General features: G+C 33.7%; 2 protein-coding genes and 1 non-coding gene across 3 annotated transcripts; 2 read left to right on the plus strand and 1 right to left on the minus strand.

Annotated features, from left to right (window-relative positions):
• The first annotated feature begins 4,162 nt into the window (after positions 1 to 4,162).
• Positions 4,163 to 17,762, plus strand: Jhbp1 (Juvenile hormone binding protein 1). The gene is made up of 6 exons (XM_065347755.1): positions 4,163 to 4,408; positions 12,002 to 12,094; positions 16,215 to 16,362; positions 16,464 to 16,597; positions 16,731 to 16,880; positions 16,986 to 17,762. The coding sequence occupies exons 1-6, from the start codon at positions 4,336 to 4,338 to the stop codon at positions 17,219 to 17,221; spliced, it is 834 nt and encodes a 277-aa protein (XP_065203827.1). The 5' UTR covers positions 4,163 to 4,335; the 3' UTR covers positions 17,222 to 17,762.
• Positions 17,763 to 21,836: 4,074 nt separating this feature from the next.
• TRNAS-AGA (transfer RNA serine (anticodon AGA)) lies at positions 21,837 to 21,918 on the plus strand. The gene has a single exon. It is a non-coding gene; the product is annotated as a tRNA-Ser (tRNA).
• An 85-nt stretch (positions 21,919 to 22,003) lies between these two features.
• Positions 22,004 to 27,400, minus strand: LOC135833930 (protein takeout-like). Its single transcript, XM_065347757.1, has 6 exons — positions 27,202 to 27,400; positions 23,836 to 23,928; positions 23,580 to 23,727; positions 22,722 to 22,855; positions 22,441 to 22,596; positions 22,004 to 22,334 (listed from the first exon to the last, which is right to left on the minus strand). The coding sequence occupies exons 1-6, from the start codon at positions 27,266 to 27,268 to the stop codon at positions 22,180 to 22,182; spliced, it is 753 nt and encodes a 250-aa protein (XP_065203829.1). The 5' UTR covers positions 27,269 to 27,400; the 3' UTR covers positions 22,004 to 22,179.
• Positions 27,401 to 27,512: the final 112 nt, after the last annotated feature.

The following is a 27,512-nucleotide window of genomic DNA, read 5'->3' on the forward strand; positions in this document are numbered from 1 at the left end:
AAAAATTTATCATCCTCTGAAAATTGGCTCAAATGTGAATAAACCCTTCAAACAGGTTGAAAATTCAAAGTAAGTCATCCTATTCTTACCTACTTTGAAAAAAATATTTGATAACGATCTAATGTTGCCAGGTTTCATGAGAAAAATTTCTCCAATCATGGTAATAAAAATAAGTCGTGCCAGGAAGCCCCCCCTCCCCATCGCAAAATATATAAGAAATCCGAAAAATTGAAATTTTTACATTTTTTACACCCTAATCCTTAAAGATCCATTTTCATTAGAAATATTGTTAGATAGATACTTTTGACCTCCCTACATGATGAAAAAGTAGAACTTGTCCCTTCCTCAAAAAATAAAAAAAGAGAATATTTTTACCGTTTTATCTTTTAAATTTTATTCCTTGAATTTGGTCGATGTTCATCAGAAACGCACTAAGTAAGTACATACCTATGTTAGACTTACAAAAACTTGGAAAAAAATTCATTAATTATTTTTACAATTTTACAATATTTTGTCTGACTTTCGAGAAGGAGCAAATATCAACGAATCCACGACATTTTAAAAACTTGTAGAAAAACTACCAATTTCTGACATTTAGATTTTGAGTAAAAATGAAGTGGACGTTTAGATTTTAAGTCTGACTATCAAGAGCTTGTGATAAAATTATGTAAAATTTTCACAGAAGACTTATTGACGTTCTGGCATCTTGTATAATGTACGCTCTTGAAAACTTGGAAAAAATCGTTTAGAATCCCCATCAATGAGATTTCATTATTAGTTTTAAAGCAAAAAACATATTCATGACTTGAAACTTTTCTCGCAGAGGAGACTTTACTTCCATTTTTTTTTAATTTTCAAATTTGAACGTCTCTATGTAGGAGGTCAACATTGTTGGGGGGACTGAAGAAAAGTTTTTCTAGAAAATAAAATTATCTAGGAGAATTCTGCTCAGAGATGAAAAATGTTCAAATAATCTGTACCTACAGACATCATTTTTTCACCTTTTTCGACATTTTTCAATTTTGGGGATTTCATAAAAGGGGACCAACATCATTTGGAGGACCAGGGGGTGTTTTTCTTGAAAAAAGTGGTTATCTAAAAGTACTCTGCTTAGAAATGAAGCATTTAAAACAAATTTGTACAGATGGGTATGAATTTACAATTTTTTTAAATTAATTTTGTCGACTTTGGAGGGGCTTTATATCGCAAATCGGGAGTAATAAGGTAACATCTAAAAAAAATTGATTTTGACATTTTTGCATTTTTGGGGTTTGTACCTATGACCCCCCTCAACCAATAATAACACTTCAAGTTGGGTACATTATCTGGATCTTGTAAAAAATGCAAATGGCCTAACTCAAAATCCGCACAACATTGCAAGTTGAGCAAATTTCATACATACAAAGTGTTGACAAACAATTTTAATTATTGAGAAAAACTCAAAAACTAAGCACTCTAGAAAAAAAACTAACGACATTATGTCGATTGGAAATGTAATTCTCTACGCTTTCTTTCGCCTCCACATCAGCTTTAATGAAAGGTTATAACTCAAAATGTTCTCCAAACATTGAAATATTTCTTCTTTAAGATTTTATTTTTCAAAGTGTTCTTATGCTGAACGAAGGTAGGATACCAGATCTTTAAAATGAGGTGCTATTCATTCCTCACAATTAATTATAAGTTGATAAAAATAATGAATCAAGTTTTTAAAATAAATAAAATCACTCTCCTGTAAAATTTCACTTTTTTGAGATGTAACCTTATTACTCCCAAGGTGCGATATGGAACCAACATGATTTGGGAGACCGGGGGAAAATTTTTCTTGAAAGAGTGCTTATTCAGAAAATTTCCATAGTCATCAATTTTTTATATTTTTTCATTGTTCCCAAATTTAGGAGGCTCCATACGAGAGAAACAGCATCATTTGTGGGTCCAATAAAGTTGAAAAGGGGGTCATGTGGAACAATTCTAATGTGGAAATCAGGTAGTTATTCAAAAATAAATCTCTGATTTTGATTTATTCTCATTTTTCGTGATTTTTTCAACTTTGAGGGGCTCCTAAATAGGGGGTCAATATGGTTTGAAGGGTCATACATAGAAAATTTTTTCTTGAAAAAGGGATTATTCAGAATAATTCTGCCGCAGAAACAAAAAAATTTCATAAAAACTTTTTAACATTTTTTTAAAGATTTGGTCGGGGTGGCTACCATCACTTATACCACTTTCCTTTACAGTTACATGTAAGGGAAAATGGAAAATAGGGAATTATTTTCTCAGCCAAAGTAACAACTTTGGGGGTGGGAGGTGGAAAATTCCAACTTTGCAAAATAAAGTGTAAGGTGTAATATAATAAGTAATTTTTTATGAGTGCTTTGTGGATAACTTTCGACGAGTTTTGCTGTCAACTGTCTGTTGCTTTTAAAAATTTTTGTCAATAATTTTATTTTTTTTTTATTTTAGAAAAAATTCGAGAATCTGTAAGAAAAAAAATAGTTAAAAGTCAATAAAAATTTGAAAAGTGATGAATTCCAAATTTTATTTATCACTGAATTGATGGTGTTTAATGCACTTTCTGTTTTAGGGTACAAAACACGTAACTAAATCCGTGTTTTTTCATCGTCTAAAACAAGAAAAAAAAAATCACAAATTATAATCACATTAAAATTTTACAAAAATGTTCCAAAAAGCTCAGATGCCTAATAGGTATATCTACAGTACTTATAAGTGTGTATATTTCAATTTGAAAAATGCACTGGATATTTAAAATTTAATTATACACATACTGAAGTAGGGTACCTACTATTTTGCACGCGTACATATGGTAAATGAACTGAAATGTGTCCCCAAGGAAAATAATTGCCTCCTCCTTTTTCGACATCGCCAATCATATGCATATTTTATTGCATAAATTATACAAGTAGGTACATCCACGATAAAATATATAAGTATCAACTTTCACAGAAGTATGATGAAACATCATGCATACGTTTTATGTAGATATATCGTATGTGTAGTATTCGTACGAAGAATATGTTCATTGATGCATGTACAAATGTTCGCTTAAAATCTCGACCGGTTTTTAATTTGCAATATCTACACGATAAAAATCGATCAGTCGATTTTTTGATGAACTTCACTCGAGGTTATTTTTTTGTAAATGGTGTTTGTAAAATAAATACATATAAATAAATAATCTGCGAAATCGATCAGTCCATTAAGAGCGTTCGTTGCAGGTGAGTAATTAGAACGACGATGGTTAAATCTACACATTATAAATGTCACTGTCACAAAAATGTAGGTTTAGTGTTGGTAATAAAAATTAGGTAATTTTGCAATGGAATCTATATTAGCTCGTTAAAAATGTGTCCCACTGCACTTCATCGTGTCCTAATGGTAATGTGACTGCTCCTTGAAAACACGGAGGGTATGTGAATTTATTAACACGAGTGTTCGGAATGTACACCGCTCGTATCATGGTAGGGAGCAGTTTCGCAACTTGATTCCATATTCATTGATCGAAGAAACAGAAAGTGGTTCGTAGGTATGGGTTGTAGTACCTGCAGTTGTCGCTCGTCTAGATTCAGTTTTTTTCGCAAAAAATTGTCGGCTTATTCCTTGACCCATCGCGAACACCAGTGTCTAAAGCATTGAATAAATTCCTGAAATACCTACATAAAATGAAAACGATTAATCTAAGTAAACGAATCTAAATTTATATACGATCACCTTTCGAAATGCAACTGAACGCTGCAATCATTAAAATAGTACAAATACGTTAACCTATCGCCAGTTCTAGCAATTTAATACATCGATGCGAGCTGAGAAGTACTCGTACCTACACGCTGCATGGTCCATGTCCAATGTCGAAAACTCAAACTCGTTCGATTTTACGAAAACACTCGTAACGAGCCAGAGTAGGTAGGTGTATTCGTGTTTCGAAAAAAACGAAAAATTACGCACTTTGATGAATGAGAAAACAATAAAATTTATGACTTAATGCGGCTCGGATCGCGCGTTAATGGATTAAAGATTAATGAATTTTTTCAAAAGCCGTCGCTGGCACATTGGCGGCCGCGACCACGCCGCCGGTAGGTACGCCAAGTATACGAGAGAATTTCACCTGACGGTCCTTGCGATGACGACGACGACGTAGGACTTTATGTGCAATCCGTAAAACATATTAATGCGAATAACTAGTTAACAGATAAGACATTCGTAAAGCGTTAACTAAGAAGGGGCTCGTTTCTTCCTCCGCAGATAGTCTGATTTTCAAGCGTTGAACGCGCATCAGTACTCGCGACATTTGAGCCAAGTGGTATCGATAATTTCTGCAAAATGTTTTCACACAAAGTATCGTGTTTATTTTTAATCGCATATTTTGCTATTGTTTATTCTCAGCAAGAATTACGTGAGTATGATTGGTTTTTTTTTCCTTTTACTTTTCTTTAATGAGTGCGCAATTTACGTATTTTTTGTTTATTTATTTTTATCTTTCGATTTGTTTGTCGTGTAGAACCAACCGATTTTTTTCCCCTACAATTTTATTGCAAAAATTCTCTTACCCATTTTTATTTGATTACGAGTAGTTTCAAATAAATTCTGCTTTGAATTTCTAATTACTAACGTACTTGAAATTTTATCCTAAATTAAGTGATTCGGTTTTAGGATCAGTTGATGGGTTAGAAGAGGACTTGGGATGAATTAAATAGGATGATATAAAATTACAAATTTTCGGTTCGAGTGTAGTCTTTAATCTTCAAAATGTACCTACTAATTTTTCATTTTTAATTTGCAGCACCTACTGTGCAAATTAACACATTTTGAATACGTACGTAAAATTTTAAATTTTTCTGCACTTTCTTCGTAGAAATAATGTTGATCATTTTCTGAAACTGGTAATTTTGGAAGAAAGCACCAATATCTCTCAAGATTCGTATTTTCAGCGTGTTTGAATCACAAAAAAATTGAACGAAACTAAGCTTGATGCTATAAATTGAAATAACATGCCCTAAAATCCTCGTGAACCAAAATTTTGAGTGCTTGAGTACATTTTTGGGTTTTTGGCTGGTCAAAAAAGCTGCTTTAAAGGCGATTTTAAAACTTTTTCATGGAATATAAATTTTTTTGAGCAAATGTGCACCTAATAAAGTGATTAATTCCTTCAACCCAACTCCCACATTTCAACCACTAAGTACATACTAGTTTTGTGATCTTCTGGAGCCTCGAACGATTTTTCAATTTTCTTTTGAAATTTAAAATCGCTCTGGAGGGGCTAAAAATGAATCTTGGCCCCTGCAACTTTGGTCAGTAAATACTTATTGGGCACTCTCTCGACAAACCACCTAAAACGGCTGAGAAAGTGCCCAATCATCATCGACCGAAATTACAAAGGCCAAGGTTCATTTTGCAGTCCTTTTTAGAGCGATTTGAAATTTTTTTGAGAAATTTGAAATCTCGCTGGAGCCTCCAAAAAGATAAGATTACGATTGTTTTCAAGCCGGGTGATCATGTAGAATTGTAGACACATCAGACAATACATTGCCGAATTAACCCCTCTTCATAGACTAACCTTATTTTTTGAAAATTTGAATTTTTCTACTTTTTTTGGAATTTACAAATTGGTCAAAAATCTACTTTTAAAATCACCCTCCTTAAAATGCTGTAGAAACTGCTTAAAACAGTCGAGAGGGTGTTCAATAAGCACCGACTCAAGGTATAGGTGTTGAAATTCATTTTTGGTCCTTTAAGAGGGATTTGAAATTTCAAGAAAATGGAAATTTTTAAGCTCGCTGGAGATTTCAGAATGGTCAGAGAAGGCAATTTTCGTCAAGTTGAGATGATCGTGTGCACATACCAGACGACAAATTGTCGAAAAACTACCTACTCGTCATGTACCTCCAATTCTTTGAAAATTTGATTTTTTTCGCCATTCTAAAATTGGTCATACATTCACTTTTGAATTGCCCCTCCTGGAATTTCGTGTCATTTACCTCAAACAGTCGAAAGGTTTTTCCATCATTTTTTTGATCTGGATTTTCCAGCATCATTTTTTCCCTTTTAATTATTCAAAATATTACGAGATTTTACCACAAACTGTTTTAATTCCCTCATTAGAATACGATGAAATGGTAATTGAAAACCTGCGCATCGTATTAGCGTCTACATAGCGAACCCGCTTTTTAGAATTCATTACATAAGTTGAACGATTTCCTAGCACCTAAATTGATGCCATTACTTAGCGCCTGTTTGGCGATAATTTTAACATTTTCCACGCTTAATTTACGCAACTAATGGTCGCACCTCCGTAAGAAATCCTGGAATAATGATCGAAACAGACGATGTGCTAAAGATAGTAAAAGTTAATTGATGATCAAATTGCCGAAGAATTTAAACAGTTTCACAGAATTTAGCCGAATCTAATTTCTCAACGTCAAAGACGAGGAGGTCTGTCTGACCAGGGTACGTTGAGGTTTCCAGATAGGTAAACGTGCGGAAAGTATTTTCTTCCACTTCCAGTTATTATTCATCATTTGGAAAAATATCAACTCGTGCTGACTACTTCGGAAACCTGAAGTGCTCACAAAATTAACTTCAACTTTATAAGACTGAAGACGAGGGCTATAAACTTATTTCGCAATACATCAAAGTGAATGGGTGCCTAGATTTAAAAATTTAAGAATAAAGTAATGAATGAAAAACTGGTTTTCATGATACAGAATAGCTCGTCTGTGTCAGAATCGTTTATTCACCTCTTGCGGATTAACTAGTATTGCTCAATTCTTCGATTTAAGTTCTAATTACAAATACAGACCCGACAGAAAAATCATCAAAATTTTTTAATAATTCGGCTCCTTAGAACTTAAAACTTGAAACCAACAATTAGCCCGTTTGCCCTAATTTTCAAAATTCACTCCAAGGCCAAAATAAATTCTCACCTAGCCACTAATTATTATTATTATTATTTTTTTATTTTTTAAAAAAAAGCTCAAAGTAACAAAGTAGCAATATCCTATCACTGACGTCTTAATTACCTACCGTTCCTACGCACACGAATTGAGCGACCTTCTTGAACATGTTGTAGTCTTGGTGATTATGAAGTCGCAACTAGTATTTCGAATATATCTGCCGAGTTATGTAATCGAAAGGGAAGCTATAATACCCGTTTAACTACATCTTCTGTAAGTATTTAAACGTTACAATTGATCGGGGTCAGTAAACTCGTTGACATGATATGTCAATACGAGCAGACCTGTTTTCCTTTTCTGCTCTTTCAAAATTACTAGCTTAATCAAAGGATAGGTGGGGTAAGACGTGTCGTTTTCAAAATATCGCACTGCGAAGGTTAAATCACCTACTGATGGGTCACTGTACCATACTTAGTATGAAATTACGTTCTTACCTATTAGTTTTTTTTTTGATGTACTTAATGAGATTCGCATTGAGTAAAAACAAGCGGAATTAATAATGAAAAAAAATCAGTGAAATTTGAAATTTTTTAGAAAATTTTTGATGATTTTTCACTGATTTAAATACTGGCTTTCAAAAGTTCAAATTTTCACTTCACCTTCCTCGCCCTCTAACAAAAAAAATATGACCAAATTGAAATACGTATACTTACGTCTTTCAAAATATTGAGACCGATGGTTCATACCTACATATATGACTCAAATTTTAAATCCTCCTCTCCTACTTGCTCTCTCTCACTCTTACAGTCTTACAAAAAAATGTACTGAAGTTAATTAAAATTAATGAACATTCAACAATTCAATAATTTATTACACCATTATAGAATACCACCTCTCAGATACGCAAACTGCGCGAGCGAGGAGAGCCTCCTTTTAAGACATAGATAAACATCAAAATATACTTTACGAAGTGATAAACACATAAAACTAAAAACAGCTAGAAAACAATAAAAAACAAGTACCTACCTGATACAAAATAAATCATGGGGAAATAAACAATAGCAGAAAAGTGAATAAATCTGCAGTTTGCGATAGACAAGAAAATACATAATACACCATCACCTTAGAATAAACTGAAATGAACCAAGACAGAGAAATTGATACAAACTGTAGCACTATCTGGCATTCCATCAGGTGCTGTCCCCCTCCAGCAACCACTAGATCAGTGCCAGCCAAGAGCCCAAACCCATACTCATCACTGCATTGAACAGCCTTGGCAAAAACCCACCAGAACAGGGAAACAGGTCATTCCTCGGGCCCTCGGAATAGCAAAAAACAAAAAAAATAAAAACTCGAGAAATTGTACAATACACTACCTAAACAATGTTTTTCACTCTTTTTCACCATGGTCCGGATTTTTTCTGCGTGGCCCTGTGACCAAATTGCACAAATTTTCGGAAAATGGATTTGAGATATTGAATTTCAGCCATTTTTAGGCTCTCCTGGACAACCGTGCATTCTTTTAGATTTGAGGATCATGTAATATGGAATTTATGAACATCTTCTGAGACAATTTTAATGCGCTGAAGGAAAAGACAATCAACTTTTGATGAGGATAAGGATTGGCTTGAAAAGTTGCAAATGATTAAAATTGATCCATTTGGGAGGGAGGGAGGGAGGGAGGGAGGGAGGGGGTAGTCAAATTTGATAGACTTTGATAGACATGAAACGACTCAATTTTAGATTTTCATTCCAATACTTATACCTAGGTACTTTTTTTTTTTTTTTTTTTTTTTTTTTTTCAATTAAAAAAATTAAAAACATTGATAGAAATATTTCCACGATTTTCAAAAATTTACCAAAAATTGAAAAATCAAGTTTGGCAGCTCAAGGTTTAGTTATGAGATGCGAGTGAAATTTTATTTCAGGGAACAAAATGGAAGTATTGGTTGAATCAAAGACTATTACTCACAAAAAAATCTAACCGGAAAGAGCTTAATCGAAATATGTAATACCACGCAATTTCTTGATTTTTGGTGAATTTTTAAGAATCCTTGGATCAAAAATAGGAAAAATCAAAATTTTACCAAATTGATGTAGGAAGTTGAAATTTTGAAGGTACCCTATTTTCGACCCCTTAAATCGAATGGAAACGGTGTCATTGGTTTCAGGAGTTCTGAAGCCTCCAGCAGATTTTTGAAAGTCGAAATTTTTTAAGTGGAGTCATTAAAACGGTCTAAATCAAATCCTGCAGCAAGTACGTTTTTGATACAGAGGGGCTATTGCCTTCTAATTAATTTGCAAAGGAAAAAAGATCCGAAATATATTCTATTCTATTATTAGAGACCCTTTTGACCAATTATAGGTAGGTACTCCATTTTTCCAAAGTCGGGGGTTTTCGCACATAAATACAGAACCATATTTTAAAAATTTACAATAATTATAAAATCTTCGGAGAAATATGCTGTTCGGAAATCAATTTTGGGAAAAAAGTGCGTAATAGGCCAAGTACAAGGTCATTGACAAGCACCAATCGCATTCACACGAGCGAAAGTTGAATTGGGCGGATTTTAGGACATTTTTTCGAAAACAGGAATTTCTAAAATTTGACTAGAGAATCCAGAACGACCTGAAACCATCTCCAATTAACATCTGCATGCTGAATTTTAGCTTTTCAACTTTACTGAACGAAATTTTGCGAAAATTTCAACTTTTAACCCTTTCGGCTACGAGACAAACTGATGGATAAAATTTTAAGTGCTTTAAACTGAGTAAGGCCGGTTGCTGCCTAGAACTCAAAATTTGCTGGAAATCGAAAATTCAGAAAGTATTCATGTCACAAATGGCAATAAACCTTGAATTGACTATTTTTCCATTTATGACACCGAATAGCATTATAAATCAAAATCAAGTCTTCTTAGGCATCTGATATTTCGATATGAAGATATTGATAACAAGCATTTTTGAAACTAGAAAAGAAGACATGCTAAAATAAAATAAGTTTGGGTAAAAAAAAGAATTTATTGAATGAAAACAAGGAATGCGACTTCAGATAGTTACTCATACTGCAAATGTTTGAAGGTGATTGCTTGTGGGAGGATTAAAATTGATGGAAAAATCTTTGTGTTATAGAGAGCATTTTTCAAAATTTTGAAAACCCATGTCACAATTCAACGCTAATTTTCAATGAAATTCTGAAAAATATGTATCATTTTCATCTTCTGACACATACATCTCTCTTGAGATAATTTGCTTGGGTGAGTAAGTTGCCTCAGAATATGACTGGGTAAACTTTTGCAAGCATTTGAATTTTATGATGGATACTGTGTCATAAAGACTGCGCTCAATCAATTCATTATCTGTAAGATGACTTCTAAAAAGTAATTCCAGTAATTCCACAACATGACGTACGCATTTTATTTTTATTATCTCCTTATGACAAACAGATTGAGGGCTGTATTATGACACAGTATCTATCATGAAATCCAAATGCTCGCAAAAGTTCACCTAGTCATCTTCTGAGGTAACTTACTCACCCAAGCAAATCACCTCAAGAGAGATGTATGTGTCAGAAAATGAAAATGATGTCATACTTTTCAGATTGAATTGTGACACGAGTTTTCAAAATTTCAAAAAATGCTCTCTATAACACAAAGATTTTTCCATCAATTTTAATCCTCCCACAAGCAATTACCTTCAAACATTTGCAGTTTGAATAACTATCTGAAGTCGCATGCCTCATTTTTCTTCAATAATTTCTTTTTTTACACAAACTCATTTTATTTTAGCTCATCTTTTTTTCTATTTTCAAAAATGCTTGTTACCAATATTTTCATCTTGAAATATCAGATGCCTCAGAAGGCTCGATTTTGATTTATAATGCCATTTGGTGTCATAAATGGAATAATAAACAATTTAAGGTTTATTGCCATTTGTGACATGAATACTTTCTGAATTTTCGATTTCCAGCAAATTTTGAGTTCTAGGCAGCAACCGGCCTTACTCAGTTTAAAGCACTTCGAATTTTATCCGTCAGTTTGTCTCGTAGCCGAAAGGGTTAAAAATCTTCTGGAGGCTCTAAAACCACACAAAATGAGTTGAAACTGTTTCCAATCGATTTGGATGGTTGAAAATAAGGTAGGGATGAAATTTCAGTTTTCTAGGTCAGTTTGGTGACATTTTTGATTTTTTTAAATTTTTGGGTCAAAAAATTTACCAAAAATCGAAAAATTCACTTCAGCACCTGAAGTTTTGGCTTTTGATGTAGGTATTCTTATTTATCCTGTTTAGAAATTCTTCTGCCAGTTAGGATAGGTAGAGTTACCTCCCTTGTTAGAAGAATTTTCGATCTCTTGATGCTACAAAAGGTTGTGCTAGGTAGGGATTCTCAAAAGATAATTTTTTTGAAAAAAAGGAGTACGTGTTGTTAAAAGAAAAGGTCGCGGTCGCTTTAGGAGTTCGGGCTCAGCTCTGTGTACGGCTACGGCACTCAAAATTTCTATGGATGATCTGACTCCCAAAAGTAGACCTGCTCGCCAATTTTTGTTAAAATCCGGGATAGGTATACCAGATACCTACTTACGTTAGATAATTAAAGACTTACTACATTAGTTTGTGATTTTCCTTGCTGTGTCTGCTGTCTGAACCTACCCTGCATTAATTTTCAAGGGCTTATGCAACGATATGTGTACAGGGCATCTCATAATCATCGTGATCACACATTCGACGATGATTTTGGTTGATATAGGTATAACTGGTTTACTTTTACAAACCATTACGACCGAGTAAAAAGTTGAATCTATTTGAATTTTAAACTGAGCAAAAACACATGTAAACCTCATAGCTACCTTTTCATGTACGTAGGCTACATTAATATCAACTGGGCTACTAAACCAACAAGCGACACGACAGTTTGGTAAAGGAAGGGTGGTCTTTTTACAACATGAACATGACGTCGTCGTGTCACCCTATCGCCTGGTTTTGCTGCATCAGGTATTATTGCACTTACACACTGTGCAGTGTGCCATCTACTCTTGCGTCAAGTAACCGGTCAAGTGTGGACTAGTTATTAAACTACGAGTATTTTCTGCTTTCAGCTCCTTACGTAAAACAATGCCGAGAAGATGATCCACTGCTGGCCGATTGTATCATTAAAGCCATCGATCATTTGAGACCTTACTTGAAAACTGGTGAGTACTCGTGTCTCGTGATTTATAAAACTTTTTATCGCACATTTAACATCCCTACGTCAAAAATCACAACTACCAAGGTTGCGAATAACGCGCACACCGATAAATAAGAAATAAAATTTAAATATAGGCTACCTTTCGACCAATCTGACTTCTGAACCCATTGTTTTGAAATTATTTCTCTCGATGCCAACTGGTTTTATTTTTTATTTTTACGATCGCAACGTTGCATTGTATTGCGGTTTAATTATTCGTGTAAAAAGGAAACAAACATCAAGCTGTTGTCGCGATGAATGACGATGGTAATACAATACCTATATCGAAATGCTCGTATATCAAATAGCAATTCAGTGTCTCGCCGTGTCCTTCGGATCATTATATTTTATAAGGCTTCTTTTTGGAAATATTAATGAAAATTTCGAACGATAATGGAGACCCCGTCGAGGTTTTCAATAATTGTTCAGGTACTCGGGTTAATTTATTTTAGAGTGTAATTTCTGTTGAACAAAATTACAGTACCAAGTTGAATAATTCATAAAATCTGTTTCGAAGAAATTTTTGCAATTTTCTGCAAATGAGCACCAATAAAATAGCAATTAAAATAATTACGACAAATAACGAAACGTGATACCCAGTAAGTACGAGTAGTTATATAGTAAACGATACTCTTATGAATGGATATTCTCGTAATCGCAACTGCGAGTGTAGAGAACGAATACAATGTCACTGAACTTTGAATGCTTGGACGCGTAACGCGGATTTGCAACCTTCTTCGATGAGGTTATCAATTATTGGTCAAGGTTTTCCCCCAACGCGAAGCGTGCGCGTTAAGAAGTCTACGAATACGAAAGACTAGTTTCTGTAAATGGAAAAAATTATTGCCGTTGTCGTGACAATCTCAGCGAATGCCACTTTCGGTCGAAATCTTCGTTATAAAAAAATGCCTAAGCTAGCCACCATACGAAGCGACCGAGTACCCTGTGTCGTCGTGTCGTGTGCTTGAAACATGTTTACAGTTTACGTCGTCGTATAGACAATTACATAATCTTCGTGAACTAATGAAAGTAAAAGTAAACAGAATGCGTCTGCGCTAATCAAAGTGTCACAATATGTGTATCTACAGTGTGTGCTGTCTACGCGCAAATCGCACTTTCAGCTGTAAAACGATATTTCATTTCTTCTTCTTTATTTTTTACGTACATAATTTCACATCTTTTAAACAGTACCTAGACCTACCTACGTTACGTTATAAGCTGAAAAGTTTCCACAAACTACCTATCATCACGCACATGGGTGACATGTCTCAGTTGGAGGTGATCGTACTGAAAATATAGGTCAAAAAAGAGCACCCTACGAGTCAGGAAACAAGTACTCACAAAAATTAAAGAATTTAGGTCACTCAGAAGTCCCTATTTTACGTTAAAACACTGGAAGAATTTTACCAAATCCGGTGATCAAATGACCTACACGATTTCAAGGCTCGTGAAAGATGCTATAGGTACGATGTTTGTATTATTTACACTCGGCGCACACATTTGAATTTGTGGGTAGCCTTGCACAGCGCCTTGGTGTCATAGTTGCGAATCCTACAAGCGTTAGTTTCCTTTTCAGTTGTGCATGGCTATTTAGGCTAAGCATGTATTAAAACATGGGTGTACCTAGACCTACTATAGCATGCTCAGAAATTTCTAGAACCTTTAAAACAATTTTCGGGCAGAATTTGTAAATTTATTACTGAGTTATGGCATCGATGATATGCGTCCATTTCATGATGCCAACCTACACTTTTAAGGAAAAATCTGCTGTGCTGTGAGTGCAGTTTGATGCTCAAATACTTCTTAGTCCGGCATATGACAATAGGAGTAATTGCACCCCCTCCTCCCCCCAGGATCTTCCGGGACAACTTTTTTCTTAAAGGGGACATCCTAAGGAACATTTTAAAGCAAACTTGCCCAAAAAAAGTTGGCCTTACTTACAAAATGGCGGCCATTTTGATTGACAGGTCAGCCGAAATCGCAGATTTTGCGTTTCAACATAGGACTTGCACGAAATTTTTCAAACCTTACAAAGGTAGATCGAAAGATCATGCTAAAATTTATCACCTGTCAAAATTTCAAGTGCTGAAGTGCGTTTTTCGATTTTTGGTGAATTCTTGAAAATCCAATTTAGGCCAAAAATGAGGGAAAAAATCAAAATTTTACCAAATTGACCAAGAAAGCTGAAATTTGGGATATATCCTATTTTCAACATGCCGAATCGATTGGAAACGGTTTCAACCCATTTTAAGTAGTTCTGGAGCCTCCAGCAGATTTTTAAAACTCGAAATTCCCACAAAATTCCATCAAATTGGAATTGTAATGCTGAAATTTATTCTAAAAAATAATTTCAATACGCTACGAAGTACTGCAGGTAAATTTTAAGTCGTTTTGGAGCCTCCAGCTACTTTTAGAAAATTTCAATTTTCCAAAAAAACGCCATGTAACCTTTCAAAAAGTCACTGGAGGCTCCAAAACGACTTGAAATCCACCAGCAGCCAACTTCGTACCGTATTGAAATTAGTTTGCAGAATGAATTTCGACTCTCCATCTCAGTTTGAGGAAATTTTGGGGAAATTTCAAGTTTCAAAAATCTACTGGAGGCTCCAGTAACTTTCAAAAAAGTCACTGGAGGTTCTAAAATGACTTGAACCAACCTGAAGTCGTCTTCAGATGGTGTTAAAATTGCAGTGTAGAGTAAATTTCAGCTTTCCATCTCCATTTGATAAAATTTTGTGAAAATTTAAAGTTTCAAAAATCTGCTGGAGGTTTTAGGAATTTTCAAAAAGTTGCTGGAGGCTTCAAAACGATTTGAAATTCACCTGCAGTACTTCGTAGCGTATTGAAATTAGTTTTTAGAATAAATTTCTGCTTTACAACTCCAATTTGATGGAATTTTGTAGGAATTTCGAGTTTTAAAAATCTGCTGGTGGCTCCAGAACTACTCAAAATGAGTTGAAACCGTTTCCAATCGATTTGGCATGTCGAAAATAGGATATATCCCAATTTTGATTTTTTTCCCTCATTTTTGACCTAAATTGGATTTTCAAAAATTCACCAAAAATCGAAAAACGCACTTTAGCAGTTGAAATTTTGACAGGTGATAAATTTTTGCATGGTCTTTCGATCTATCTTTGTAAGGTTTGAAAAATTTCTTGCAAGTCCAATGTTGCAACGCAAAATCTGCGATTTCGGCTGACCTGTCAATCAAAATGGCCGCCATTTTGTAAGTAGGGCCAACTTTTTTTTGGGCAAGTGTGCTTTAAAATGTTCCTTAGGATGTCCCCTTCAAGAAAAAAGTTGTCCCGGAGGATCGTGGGGGGGGGTGCAATTACTCCTATTGTCATATGCCGGACTATCTGAGCAATGATGTGCCTATACTTAAGTATTCTATGGCCCAATGCCCGCCTTATGGATATAGGAAGCAACAAACATTAAGAAAGTAGTGTAAACTAGTGAACGATAAAAGTGAATTTTTTCAAATGTTATACCTACCAGGAGCACTAGTTGCTGAAAAGTAAGATCTTTTTATTAAAAAGGACAAAATAGGCTACCTACCAGTTCTTACCTAAATAATAAATTCACTTCTGAATATTTCAAATTTCAGAATCTTCTTCTATATATTCCTTTGCTCTAAGTTCAATTAGGTAATTTTGAGATATGAATTTTCAAAGTTTGATACTTCGCAAGAAATCACAAATAAACGACAGTAACGAGACTCACTCACCTCCAATTTCCTAGATGATTAGAATGGAAATGTGACTGTTATCATTTTTTTTTTTCTATTATTCTTACCTAAACCATCGAAGCAAAATTATTGTAAACAAATTAAATCGAGCAAAATTGAAGTATCCGATTTCATTATACATACTTATATGTACTACTTTTGGCTTGAATTTAATGTGTACTTGAGAAGGAAATCCCCAAAAATGAATCATAATATGTAGTCCTTCACAAAATGCTAAATATCAAGTGTGTGGGATATCATGTTTTTTTTTTTTTTTTAAATTTTTATCTGATTGCACTCTCACATAAAATATGGTACGTATTTACTAATCGAATAATGATATGATTCTTATTTACAGGAATTCCAGAGATACAATTACCAGCTGTAGAACCTTTCAAAATTGATTCGTTGTCCTTAGCATTGACGAACGGTCCCAATGGATATAAAATAACTTTGAGAGATATAGACGCATTCGGTGCTAGTAATTTCCAAATAAGTAAAATTAAGTAAGTTGTGAAATTTTTCATTTCGTGTGCTCGCCGATTTGTCTCAATAATGCGATGAAACCTCACTGTACTATTATTATGCTACTTTTTTTTTATTGCAGGTTAAGAAACGGCAATGCTCCTTTCGAAGTGAAAATCAAAATACCAAAAATGGTTTTGGATGCTAAATACACTAGTACTGGTATTTTAATTGTTATTCCTGCTAATGGAAATGGAACATTCCACGCTGAATTGGGTAATAAACAGTTATTTGTACCTATACTTACTGACTCGATTGGTTCAAACGCTGAAAATATCAAAAATTTAATTCGAGACAACACTTTCTAATGAACTACCATACTTACACCCTTATTTTATAATGCCAACAGGTGATGTAATGGCAATAGGAAAAGGAATTATGTCCAGCACATTCCGAGACGGACAAGAATTTTTCAAATTAGATAGATTAGACATAGATCTAGATATAAAAGATGTTAAGATGCACGTAAGAAAAATTTTCAACAATAATAGAATTCTAGGTGAGTATTCAGAAACCTGTAAGTAGGTACTTATAAATATATACCATCCAGTCTATATTTTATTGTATTCGTCATAAAATAATAATTGTGGACAATTTTTTTCAGTGGAAGCCACAAATCTATTTTTAAGAGAAAATGGTCAAGAAGTATTGAAAGTCATGATGCCTCAACTGAGAGTAAAATTGATCAACATCTTCATGGACATAATCAATCAACTATTGAAAAACGTTCCTGCAAAAATGATTTACATAAGATCTAATCCAACCACCACCACTACCACTACCACAAGCGCACCTCTACTATCTAGTACCTCAAATTCAACCCACAATCATTCTAGCTGAGCGGCGATGATAGGCTTGTTGTGTTAGTCAGACTGGCACTTGAAATAAAGCAACCAAATTATATGTATGGTAAAGGCAACGAGGGTATGCACTGAAAATATGTATATTATACTATACGTATTATATTACCAAATATCTACGTACGTTGGCCTATTTCGTACCTAATACGAGTACGTACTGCAACGTATAGGCCTTCGCGAACGTCAACTTTTCTTCCCAGAGATGCAGTTCTGAGTTCTGAGAATCTATTCAAATTGCATTCGTGTACTTGATCTCAACATGTTGTAATAAAGTTCGTTTTCCTTTTCATTCGACAACACTGTCACTGAATGCATTTTCTAAGTTATAATTTACATAGGTAATACATTTACCTTTCTACCTATCATCGTAGTTCTAAAATACATAAAATCTAGGCCAATGTAATTTAGTTTAGCTATTGTAAGGTAGGTATTTTTTTTTTTTTTTTTTAGATACATCACATTTTTTGTACCATTTTGTTTTTGATCTTTGGATAAGAAAATATATCGTTGAAAATGATTAACCGCATTGTGTTATATTTTTTTATTCGCATTAATTTGAGAGATTAATTTTTAGTAAATTAAATACATGTATAGGTATAGGTATGTACCTGGTACACACCTACCTAATTGAAATGAAAACGAATGAAATTCAATTCACAAATTTTGAACAACATCGTGACCCTGCAGTCGAAAAAATTATCCATGATAATTGGTTGAAATGCGCACTTTTCTCAGAAGGAAGTCAGCAGATATTGACAAAATTCAGCAATAAGACCGTCATTTGGAGTTGAAAGTTACGCAGAAAACACTATAGCTTCGGAGAATGCACTTAGAGGAGAGAGATGTGTCTTCAAAGAGAAGGCATTTTCGGAAAATTGTGATTTTTTCACTCTCGTCACAACTCACTCTGTTTTGGGATTTTTAGGATTCTACTGAGCACGTCTGAAAAATTTGCAAATCGTTTATTTTCGGATAAGTTTGTGGTTTGAAAATTTTGTTCTTCCCCAATATTTCACATTGATCAAGCCAAAACATTGAAATTTATCATTTCTGGAACTGGGGAAGTATTTTAGAACGCAATGGTGCCATGCTTTTTAGTCAATATTGAAAATTTCAAAAAATCGAAAAAATTTCATAAGTTTCTGGTTATTTTTCTGGAATTTTTGAAATCGCCGCTATAATGATCCAAAAATTGGCACCCATCCATTCCGGAATATTTACCTAGTATCAGAAATTGTACCTTTTTGATCTTTTGGCATGGTTAATGCGAAATATTGTAGAAGAGAAATTTTCAAAACACGAATAAATAGGTTGGGTAGCGACAGGAGTGAAAAAACCCCGATTTTTTCGAAAAATTCCCTCCTCTCTGAGAGTTCAGATTAAATTACGAGATAGGGATCTCCTAATCAGAAAATTAAAGAAATGATACCAAAAGATCGAAAAAAATTGTAAATAAAAATCTAAGAAATACAAATAGGTATGTATTGTGCAAAAAATTCAAAAAGGCAATTTTCCAAAAAAGTGACTTTAGAAAGTCTTCCTCGTCAGTTCATTACTCTTTGAATGTCAATCGTAAAATGCAATAAAATGCATTTTTGCACCTGAAATTTTGGCTTGGCCGATGCTGTATTTTTGTATACTGTTTATATCTAAGTAACTGAGTTCGGTTTATACCTAATTTTTTGTGCCAGTTATAGTCGGGGAGCCCACTTAAGGATAAATTGCCTCCCCCCAGTTGATCCTCTGGGACAACTTTTATCTTAAAGGAGGAGACCTTAGGAACATTTCTAGCTCTTGTACTCAAAAAAAATGTGGTCCTACTTACAAAATGGCGGCCATTTTGATTGACATGTCAGCCGAAATCTTAGATTTTGTGTTCCAACATAGGACTTGCACAAAATTTTTCAAACTGTACAAAGGTAGATCGAAAGATCAAGCAAAAATTCATCACCTGTCAAAATTTCAAGTGCTAAAATGCGTTTTTCGATTTTTGGTGAATTTTTGACAATCAAATTTAGGCCAAAAATGAAGGAAACAATCAAAATTTTACCAAATTGACCAAGAAAGCTGAAATTTGGGATACACCTTATTTTCGACATGCCAAATCGATTGGGAACTGTTTCAAACCGTTTTGAGCAGTTCTGGAGCCTCAAGCAGATTTTTGAAAATCGAAATTCCCCAATATTTTACCAAATTTATTCTGCAAACTAATTTCAATACGCTACGAAGTCAACTGCAGGAGGATTTCAAGTCGTTTTGGAGCCTCCCGCGACTTTTTGAAAATTCCTGGAGCCTCTAGTAGATTTTTGAAATTTTAAATTTCCTAAAAATTTCATCAAACGGAGATGGAAAGTCAAAATTCATTCTGCAAACTAATTTTAATACGCTACGAAGTCGTCTGGTGGTGGATTTCAAGTCGTTTTGGAGCCTCCAGCCACTTTTTGATAGATCGTATGGTGTTTTTTGGAAAATTGAAATTTCCAAAAAGTAGCTGGAAGCTTCAAAACCATTTAAAACCGTTTGAAACCACGACATAGTCGACGTCATATCGTTATAAAATTAGTTTGCGAAATAAATTTCAGCTTGCCAACTCCATTTCTACTGGATGCTCCAGTAATTTTTAAAAAGACGCTGGAGGCTCCTAAATAGTTTGAACCCACCTGAAGTCGTCTTCAGAGGGTGTTAAAATTGGAGTGTAGAGTAAATTTTCGCTTTCCATCTCCATTTGATGAAATTTTGTGAAAATTTAAAGTTTCAAAAATCTGCTGGAGGCTCCAGAACTGCCCAAAACGGTTTGAAACAGTTTCCAATCGATTTGGCATGTCGAAAGTAGGATATATCCCAAATTTAAGCTTTCTTGGTCAATTTGGTAAAATTTTGATTTTTTCCCTCAATTTTGGCCTAAATTGGATTTTCAAAAATTCACCAAAAATCAAAAAACGCACTTCAGCAGTTGAAATAATTTTGACAGGTGATGAATTTTTACATGGTCTTGTTCCTTAGTACTCCCCCTTTAAGATAAAAGTTGTCCCGGAGGATCGACAGGGGGGTGCAATTTATCCTTAAGTGGGCTCCCCGACTATTAGGACACTTCTTTTCATTACAGGTGTTCATGACTTCATGAGAGGTTGACATCTCTTTTTTTAAAATTTCATTAAAGTGTTCGAGCAGAAGAAAGTGTAAGTATTTTGTTAAAAATAATTTAACATTTCTCTCGATCGAATGGTCGTCTTTCGAATACATCAGAGCCTCATGAGTTGTAATGCAGCAACAAAGAAAACTCGAGTGTAGTATAAATTGCATACCCAATTATTGCGAGGAAGCTCTTCAATAACCACGCTTGTAACCTCCATGTTTCGTTGTGATCAGCTTACCTTCGTGATTTTATTTCATTTCATTATTTCAAACTGGCGAAGAAAAATTGAAACAACATGCCCATGTTCATGAAAAAATATCAGAACACCAAATGTCTAATGCTAAATTTTATTTTTTATTTTTAAAAAGAATTTTTGAACACTTTTAAAGATACATTTTTCTTAGAAAAAAATGAAAATGTTATAAAATTGAAGTGGTGGGCTGAAATTTGCTCCTTCGAAATCTATCGATGGCGATTTCAAACCATTTTGCTGCTTCTAGCCAATTTTGAAAATTTTCAAATTATTATGGTTTCATGAAGTGAAATTAGTCCAATTTTAATACAGGGGTCGGCATAAGTTAGTATTCCGATTCGCACAAACGAAAATTTTTTCAAATGAAAATGAATTTTTTTCCTGTAGTAACATAGCTGGGGAAAAAAACTATTATTACCAAAGTGTTGATGGGACTTCCACGAACATAACGCACCACCTACAAGATCTTCTATCTACTCATTACACACAACAGGGTGTTAAAAAGAACGCATCAGTTTTCGAATACGAATACTAACTTATGCCGACCCCTGTATTATTTTGCAAATACCAAAAAATGAAATTTAGGGTCCGAAACGTTCCCTGGTGGTAAATGGTACTAATAAAATCATGGATTGCAATTTTTCAAATTACCTTTTGCAGCACCTATTTAAATTTTTTGAAGCAATATAAAAAAAATTTAGAAGTCTAGAAGAGAATAAGAAAATTCTGCCATTTCCAATATTTATTTTGAAAAAATATTTAGGTTTTCAGCCCATATATTTTTTTTTTTTAAATCCATGGGCTTTTTGAAAATAGGTAGGTACCAATTTAAAATTGTAAGACCTCCACAGGAATGTTTTTCAGGCTCATAATAAAATTTTTTTTGAAAATGCCCACTTTTCGATGTAGTGATCCACTCCAGCTCCGAATATCCATTTTCTTATACCACCAATCGTAAAATGATGTTCACCTTGAAATTTGCTTGGCGAATCCTCTCTTCAGCGGCTTGTATGAGAACATGAATCCATAAGCAGAGTTAATTTTCATTTTTTATATTTTGTACAGATTCGTGAAAAAAATGACAATCATCATGCAATGATGCAACTAGGTACACTTCGATGCAATTATGCATCATCGCTATGGTGAACATCGATTGATAGCTGCGCGCATGTGTTATAACAGCGTTTAAGCGACGAATAACGCTAGGCAGTCGTGGCCGAGTGGTTAAGGCGTCTGACTAGAAATCAGATTCCCTCTGGGAGCGTAGGTTCGAGTCCTACCGACTGCGAAGGAACAAAATTTTTTTATACTTTTTTTTGCAGAAAATTGCTCAACAGCGATAACTAGTTTGAAAAACGACAAAATTTTTTCAAAAAATAAATATATTTCGAAGCCAAAAAAAAAAATACACCATGCATTCTGCATACCGAGAAATAAATAAGATTTGACAAAATATAAATTACTAATACAAAATAACAAAAATGAAATAAAATGAAATACCCCCGAATAAAGGCGAAATAAATACAGTAGTGATGTAGATGACTAGATTTTACACATCAGGAAATAGGTCGCTATATGGCACATCGTTGAAGAAACGTTTAACCAGTATGAACATATGTTTGGACATTTCTTCCTCCAATTTTGGTTGCAATCTTCCAAATACTTCTTCCCAGTTATCGTTCAACATTCCATTCAACGTATCACCTGCGTATGAATAAAATAAACAATAAGAGTGACAAGGTGACATAAAAAAAAATAGGTAGGTAATTGTTTAGGTGATTAGTTGGTATTATGGTAATCGACACATTACTTAGTTGTTTATTGTCTTTGAAAAGTTGCTCGAATTTGAATTTCATTTTTTTAGGTTTCACGTGCATCAGTACAGAATTAACGTTGAGGTATTTTTTTCCATCCGCGTTGTTTACATTCACGTCTCCCAGAACTTTAACGGTATGGTAAACGTCATCTGAAAACATTTTTTCACACCAAATTAGTCATATAATAGAGGTTTTGACTTTAAAAAAAAATATAATGCATAGGTAGGTACCTAATTGGTCCTTAAGACCTGAAATTTTAAATATATATACTTACACATTGTTACGTTTGATTTACCGTTTCCATTTATCGGGATGGAAAATACTTTTCCAGTCAAATTATAATGACCGAGTAAAGTTGATACTGGAACGTTATAGTGTCCTTCAAAAACACCTTTCTGTGGATCCGCGCTATTAAAAAAATCGCAAAAATTTTTTAAAAATACACAACTTGGAAAATATGTTATTTAGCAGAGAAACTATAAAATCATTATGGGTGTACATGAGTATTTTTTTTTCATCAATTTTCCAAATTGAACCTCGATAAAAAGTTGCTTTTAGTGCGTCAGTGAGCTTGAATTTTTGTGCAAATTTCATTTGAAAATTTTCAAAGTTAAGCTGGCTCATTTACACTACGACCGAAAATCTCGAAAAAAATTCGAAGAATTCCAAAAAATGAGAGAAAAAAGCACGCCTTATATTTGCGTTTTTTTTTCAAGCTTGCATACCTATCTATGTAAATATTTTAAATTTTGAAGGTATGGTATCAAAAATTTGCAGATGGTATTTTTTTTTCTGCAAAAGGGGGTTCTTCGTATTAATGTCTTTAAATCTAAATAAGCCAATTTTTTAAAAAAATAAATAGGTAAAATAAAATTGATAAGTTTTCGATTTTTTAAAGTTAGAAATAACCCACGATGATCAAAAAATTGGCACCACTATACGTTTCAAAATATTGCCTCTGATTCAGAAATGATGTTTTGTCATAATTAATGCAAAATAACTACCTATTTATGACAATAAAAAAACTTTAAAACACGAATTTATCAACAAATACATTTGTGCAACATTTTATCAAGGTGTAGTCAAACATTGGACGAAAAAATAGGTATGGTCAATAAAGTGCACAACTTACTGGACTTTTTTCACAACAGCTTTGCTGAAACCGTAAGTACTGGCATTTTTCATCTCAATCACCACCCCACCAACGTTCTTATTTGGTGACATGGTTAGTTTTGGGATGAAATACGGGTCCAAGGGAGGAATTGCAAATTTTGTGTTACCTAAATAATTCGTGTAAGTATAAAAAACAAAATACAGGTAATCAAATAATAAATTAAATGGGCGCATCTTCGCATTTAACTCGAACAAATTATGTTCTTATCACATACCTTGACTTGAATGTTTGATAGCTTCCTGCAGATACGTTTTGAGGCATTCGTCAACATTGTTATTCTTAGTTTGGCATGTTGGCATCGATCCCGCTGTACATTAAATTTTCCAATTGATAGATAGGTAATTTTTTAAAATGCAATTTGTATTGTTAGTATCTACTTAAAAGAATGAAAAAATAGTAAATAAAAATGCCTCCATTCCTTTTTTTTAAAATAATTGCAAGCACAAGTAAATTTAGATTTAATAATACAAAATCTTGTCCACAAAATTAAAAACGATCGATGACGATATAATTTGAATTAAAAGTGTCAATTTTTGAACCAAGAGTCTTTGTCCACGAAACTGAATTATTTCTATGAAACTAGCTAAGTAAGCCCTGCTTTATTTAGTGGTTAGAGATGCCTTTTCCTCATCTTCGTTTAAAATTTTTTGAAGTTGCATAAAATGAGAATTGCACTCGGTCTCAAAACAAGGAAAATTTGTAGCAAAAGCCAAAAAAAAAAAAATGTAATTACCAAATGTCAATGAGAAGAAACTTTCAAAAAATGCATCGAATTCCTGACCTAACATAACAGGTACTTAATTAATCGAGTTCATCAGGAAGATGCTAACTACATATTATTTTCTCGTACCTACCTAACCACTTTAATTAATAATCAAGTTACAGTTTAAGTACATACTAAAAGAAGGTGCACTGCATCAGTGGCGCCCAGAGGTTGCAAAAGTGGTATTGCAGAAATTTCATGAGGGCCCCGAAATTTTTTTCAGGAGGGCCCCCTTTTTTCAGAAAAAGCCTAATGATTGCCATGGGTATACTTAATTGTGCAATTTTTTTATGGGAAATTTGGATGAGTTGTATCTTGTCTAAAACTATCCCCTAAATTCAAATTTCTCAATTTCCATTCCTTCTTAGAGCCCTGTATTGATTTGGTTATGTTTATAAATTTCTGAAGTTGAATTTCCATTCTTGAAAATTTTTAAAAAATTGTGTACATAGCAGAACTTGAATTTGAGAGGGCAAAATGATGAAAAAATTGATTATTCAAAAATTAAAATAACTGATGCAAAAAGTTGATTTTTGTAGCTTCAACATTTAAAAATTTCAACAATAGTTTTCAGGAAATTACAATATGTTCAAAAATAGAAATCGGTAAAGACCCGAGCGAAGCGAGGGCAAAAGCTTTCAAAAATTGATAATTTTTAAAGTAAAACAACATCATTTTCGACGTGAGAAGTTAGGTTTTTTACCCCCAACTTTGGTCGGAGAAAAGAGCAGGAAAATGATGATTCGAAACGTGAATACCTAACAGGATAACATCATTCTTGAATATTCTTGATAATGCAAAAAAACTGGTTTTCATGACTTAGGCATTTTTAGTTTTCAGGGAATTATAATATTCTTAAAAATATGAATAAGGCTCGAGCGAAGTGAGGACAAAAGCTCTCGAAAATTAACAATTTTTTTTTCTGAGGACATAATTTTTACATTTTTTTAATTTTCGGTGAAAAATAGGACATTTTTTGATATTTTATCGAATTTTGGGACTTTCTGGAAGTTCTGATTAAAATACATTGGATTTTTTTTTGGAAAATTCCAAGTAAAACAACATCACTTTTGGTGTGAGAAATGAATATTTCTTCTCTCAAACTTTGGTCAAAGAAAGGGAAAAAACGATTCGCGAGGCAAAAGCCTTCGAAAATTAATAGGTAATTCAAGAAGTAAAAACCTATGGTTTTTGGCAATTCTTAGATTTTTTCAGCATACACGACTTATTTCCAACTCTGCCAACTTTGCGCAAAAATTTCCAAGCTGTTATCAACAGCTTTCTGTCTTCAGGGACGCGCAGAGAAAATCTGTGTTTCAAAATGAGGGTATAGGACAAGTCATGCTATTTGAGAGGGTGAGGGTGCATCGTTCTTATGCTAACAAAAAATTGTAATTTTGACGCAATATTCAAAATTTTAAAGTGCTAAGCACTGTGATATCAAACATTTTTGAAATGAAAAATTTGCATTTTTCATATGCTTTGAGTACCTATTATGAGTATTTCTGGAATTTTTCTGCTTAATTTTCATATTCCTACTATTATTGAAAGCAGTATCATAAATGACCCAAGCGAAGCGAGGATAAAGTTTTGGAAAATTTGTGATTTGAAATGCAGAACATCATCAATTTTAATGAAAAAATTCGGTTTTTTTGATTTCAACATTTTTCAAATTCATTCATATAGGTTTCTTGAAATTGTAATTTTGCAGAAAAGAACCAAATTCGCCCGAGCGAAGCGAGGGCAAATGCTCTGTAGAATTTGTAGTTCGAAAAGTAGAACAACATCAATTTTGATGGAAGCATTCAGTTTTTTTTATCTCTTCTTTTTCTAAATTTTATCAATGGTTTCTTGAAATTTTAAACGTAAAAAGGAGAATCAAATTGACCCGAGTGAAACGATGGCAAAAGCTTTTCAAAATTTATACTTTCAAGAAGCAAAACAGGAGTAATTTTGAAGTGAAAAGTCAGTTTTTCCATCACAGGAATTTTTGAAAGTTTGAACAAAAATACATTCTAAGCACAATAATGAACAATTTCATAAACAGAAAAAACAAATGCGCCCGAGCGAAGCGAGGGCAAAAGCTTTTGAAAAAATAAGAATTTTGAGAATAGATTGCCTGGTGGTTTAGTCAGTAAATCAAAGATTTTGCCGGCAAATTCCAAATTTCCACAGATCATCAAAAGTGGTCAATTTTAAATTTTCAAAAATCACAAAATCAGTATCAAACGCGTTACCGATGACATGCCTACTTGGTTCACAAAAATTTACAGAGAAATCGCAAAAATTAGGGCCTGAAGGATCCATTTTTCTAATCTTGATTTACTATGCATTAAAAATTCATAGCTCAAAACGGGCCTCTTTTCACTAGAGGGCGCATTATCCACCCAGAGAACTTTTTTCTTTTGGGGCTCACTTGAGCATATAGAATCAGCAAACTCTGTTGAACACATAGGCAAATACCTACTCAACGAATAAAATATGTAGGTATGTAGATGTACATATGAATAATGTTGTATTGTTGTATTAATTATGGTACTGTACACACTCATTGTGTTGTGGTTATTTCTTTTTTTTTTGCTCTAAATAGATTTTTTGTCTACCAAACTTTAACTTAAGGGGCCTCAAATTCTACTGGGGGCCCCAACATTGCAAGGGCCCCTATTGCAACCGCAATAGCGCAATACCTACGTGGGCGCCACTGCACTGCATTTAAAAAAAATAAAAAATAAAAATTGCCTATCTAAGCCAGCACATTGCACTAAATATTACCTATAGCAAATAATATCAATATATTAGGTACGTGTATTTACTCACTTTCAAAAGTTGGTAATGCATGGCCGGACTGTAACACAATCACTAAACATATAATAAATGATATCATTTTACTAGTTAATGCCGAGTTTAAGTCTGATTTGTTGCAATACTAAACATCGTGCGCCTTTATATACTCATCCTAAATTCATAATAAAATAAAAATAAAAAAAAAACGGAAGGAAGTAATATTCTTGGCAGTCTAGATATGTGGTGTATGTTGCATCTCTGCATTGGAAAGATAAAGGTACAAAATTAAAGCAATTAAGCGTCTGTCAATTGCTGGAAGGCAATTTAGTTCAACGAAGACCAAC

This window comes from Planococcus citri, chromosome 2 (assembly GCF_950023065.1).
Source record: "Planococcus citri chromosome 2, ihPlaCitr1.1, whole genome shotgun sequence".
Classification (NCBI taxonomy): domain Eukaryota; kingdom Metazoa; phylum Arthropoda; class Insecta; order Hemiptera; family Pseudococcidae; genus Planococcus; species Planococcus citri.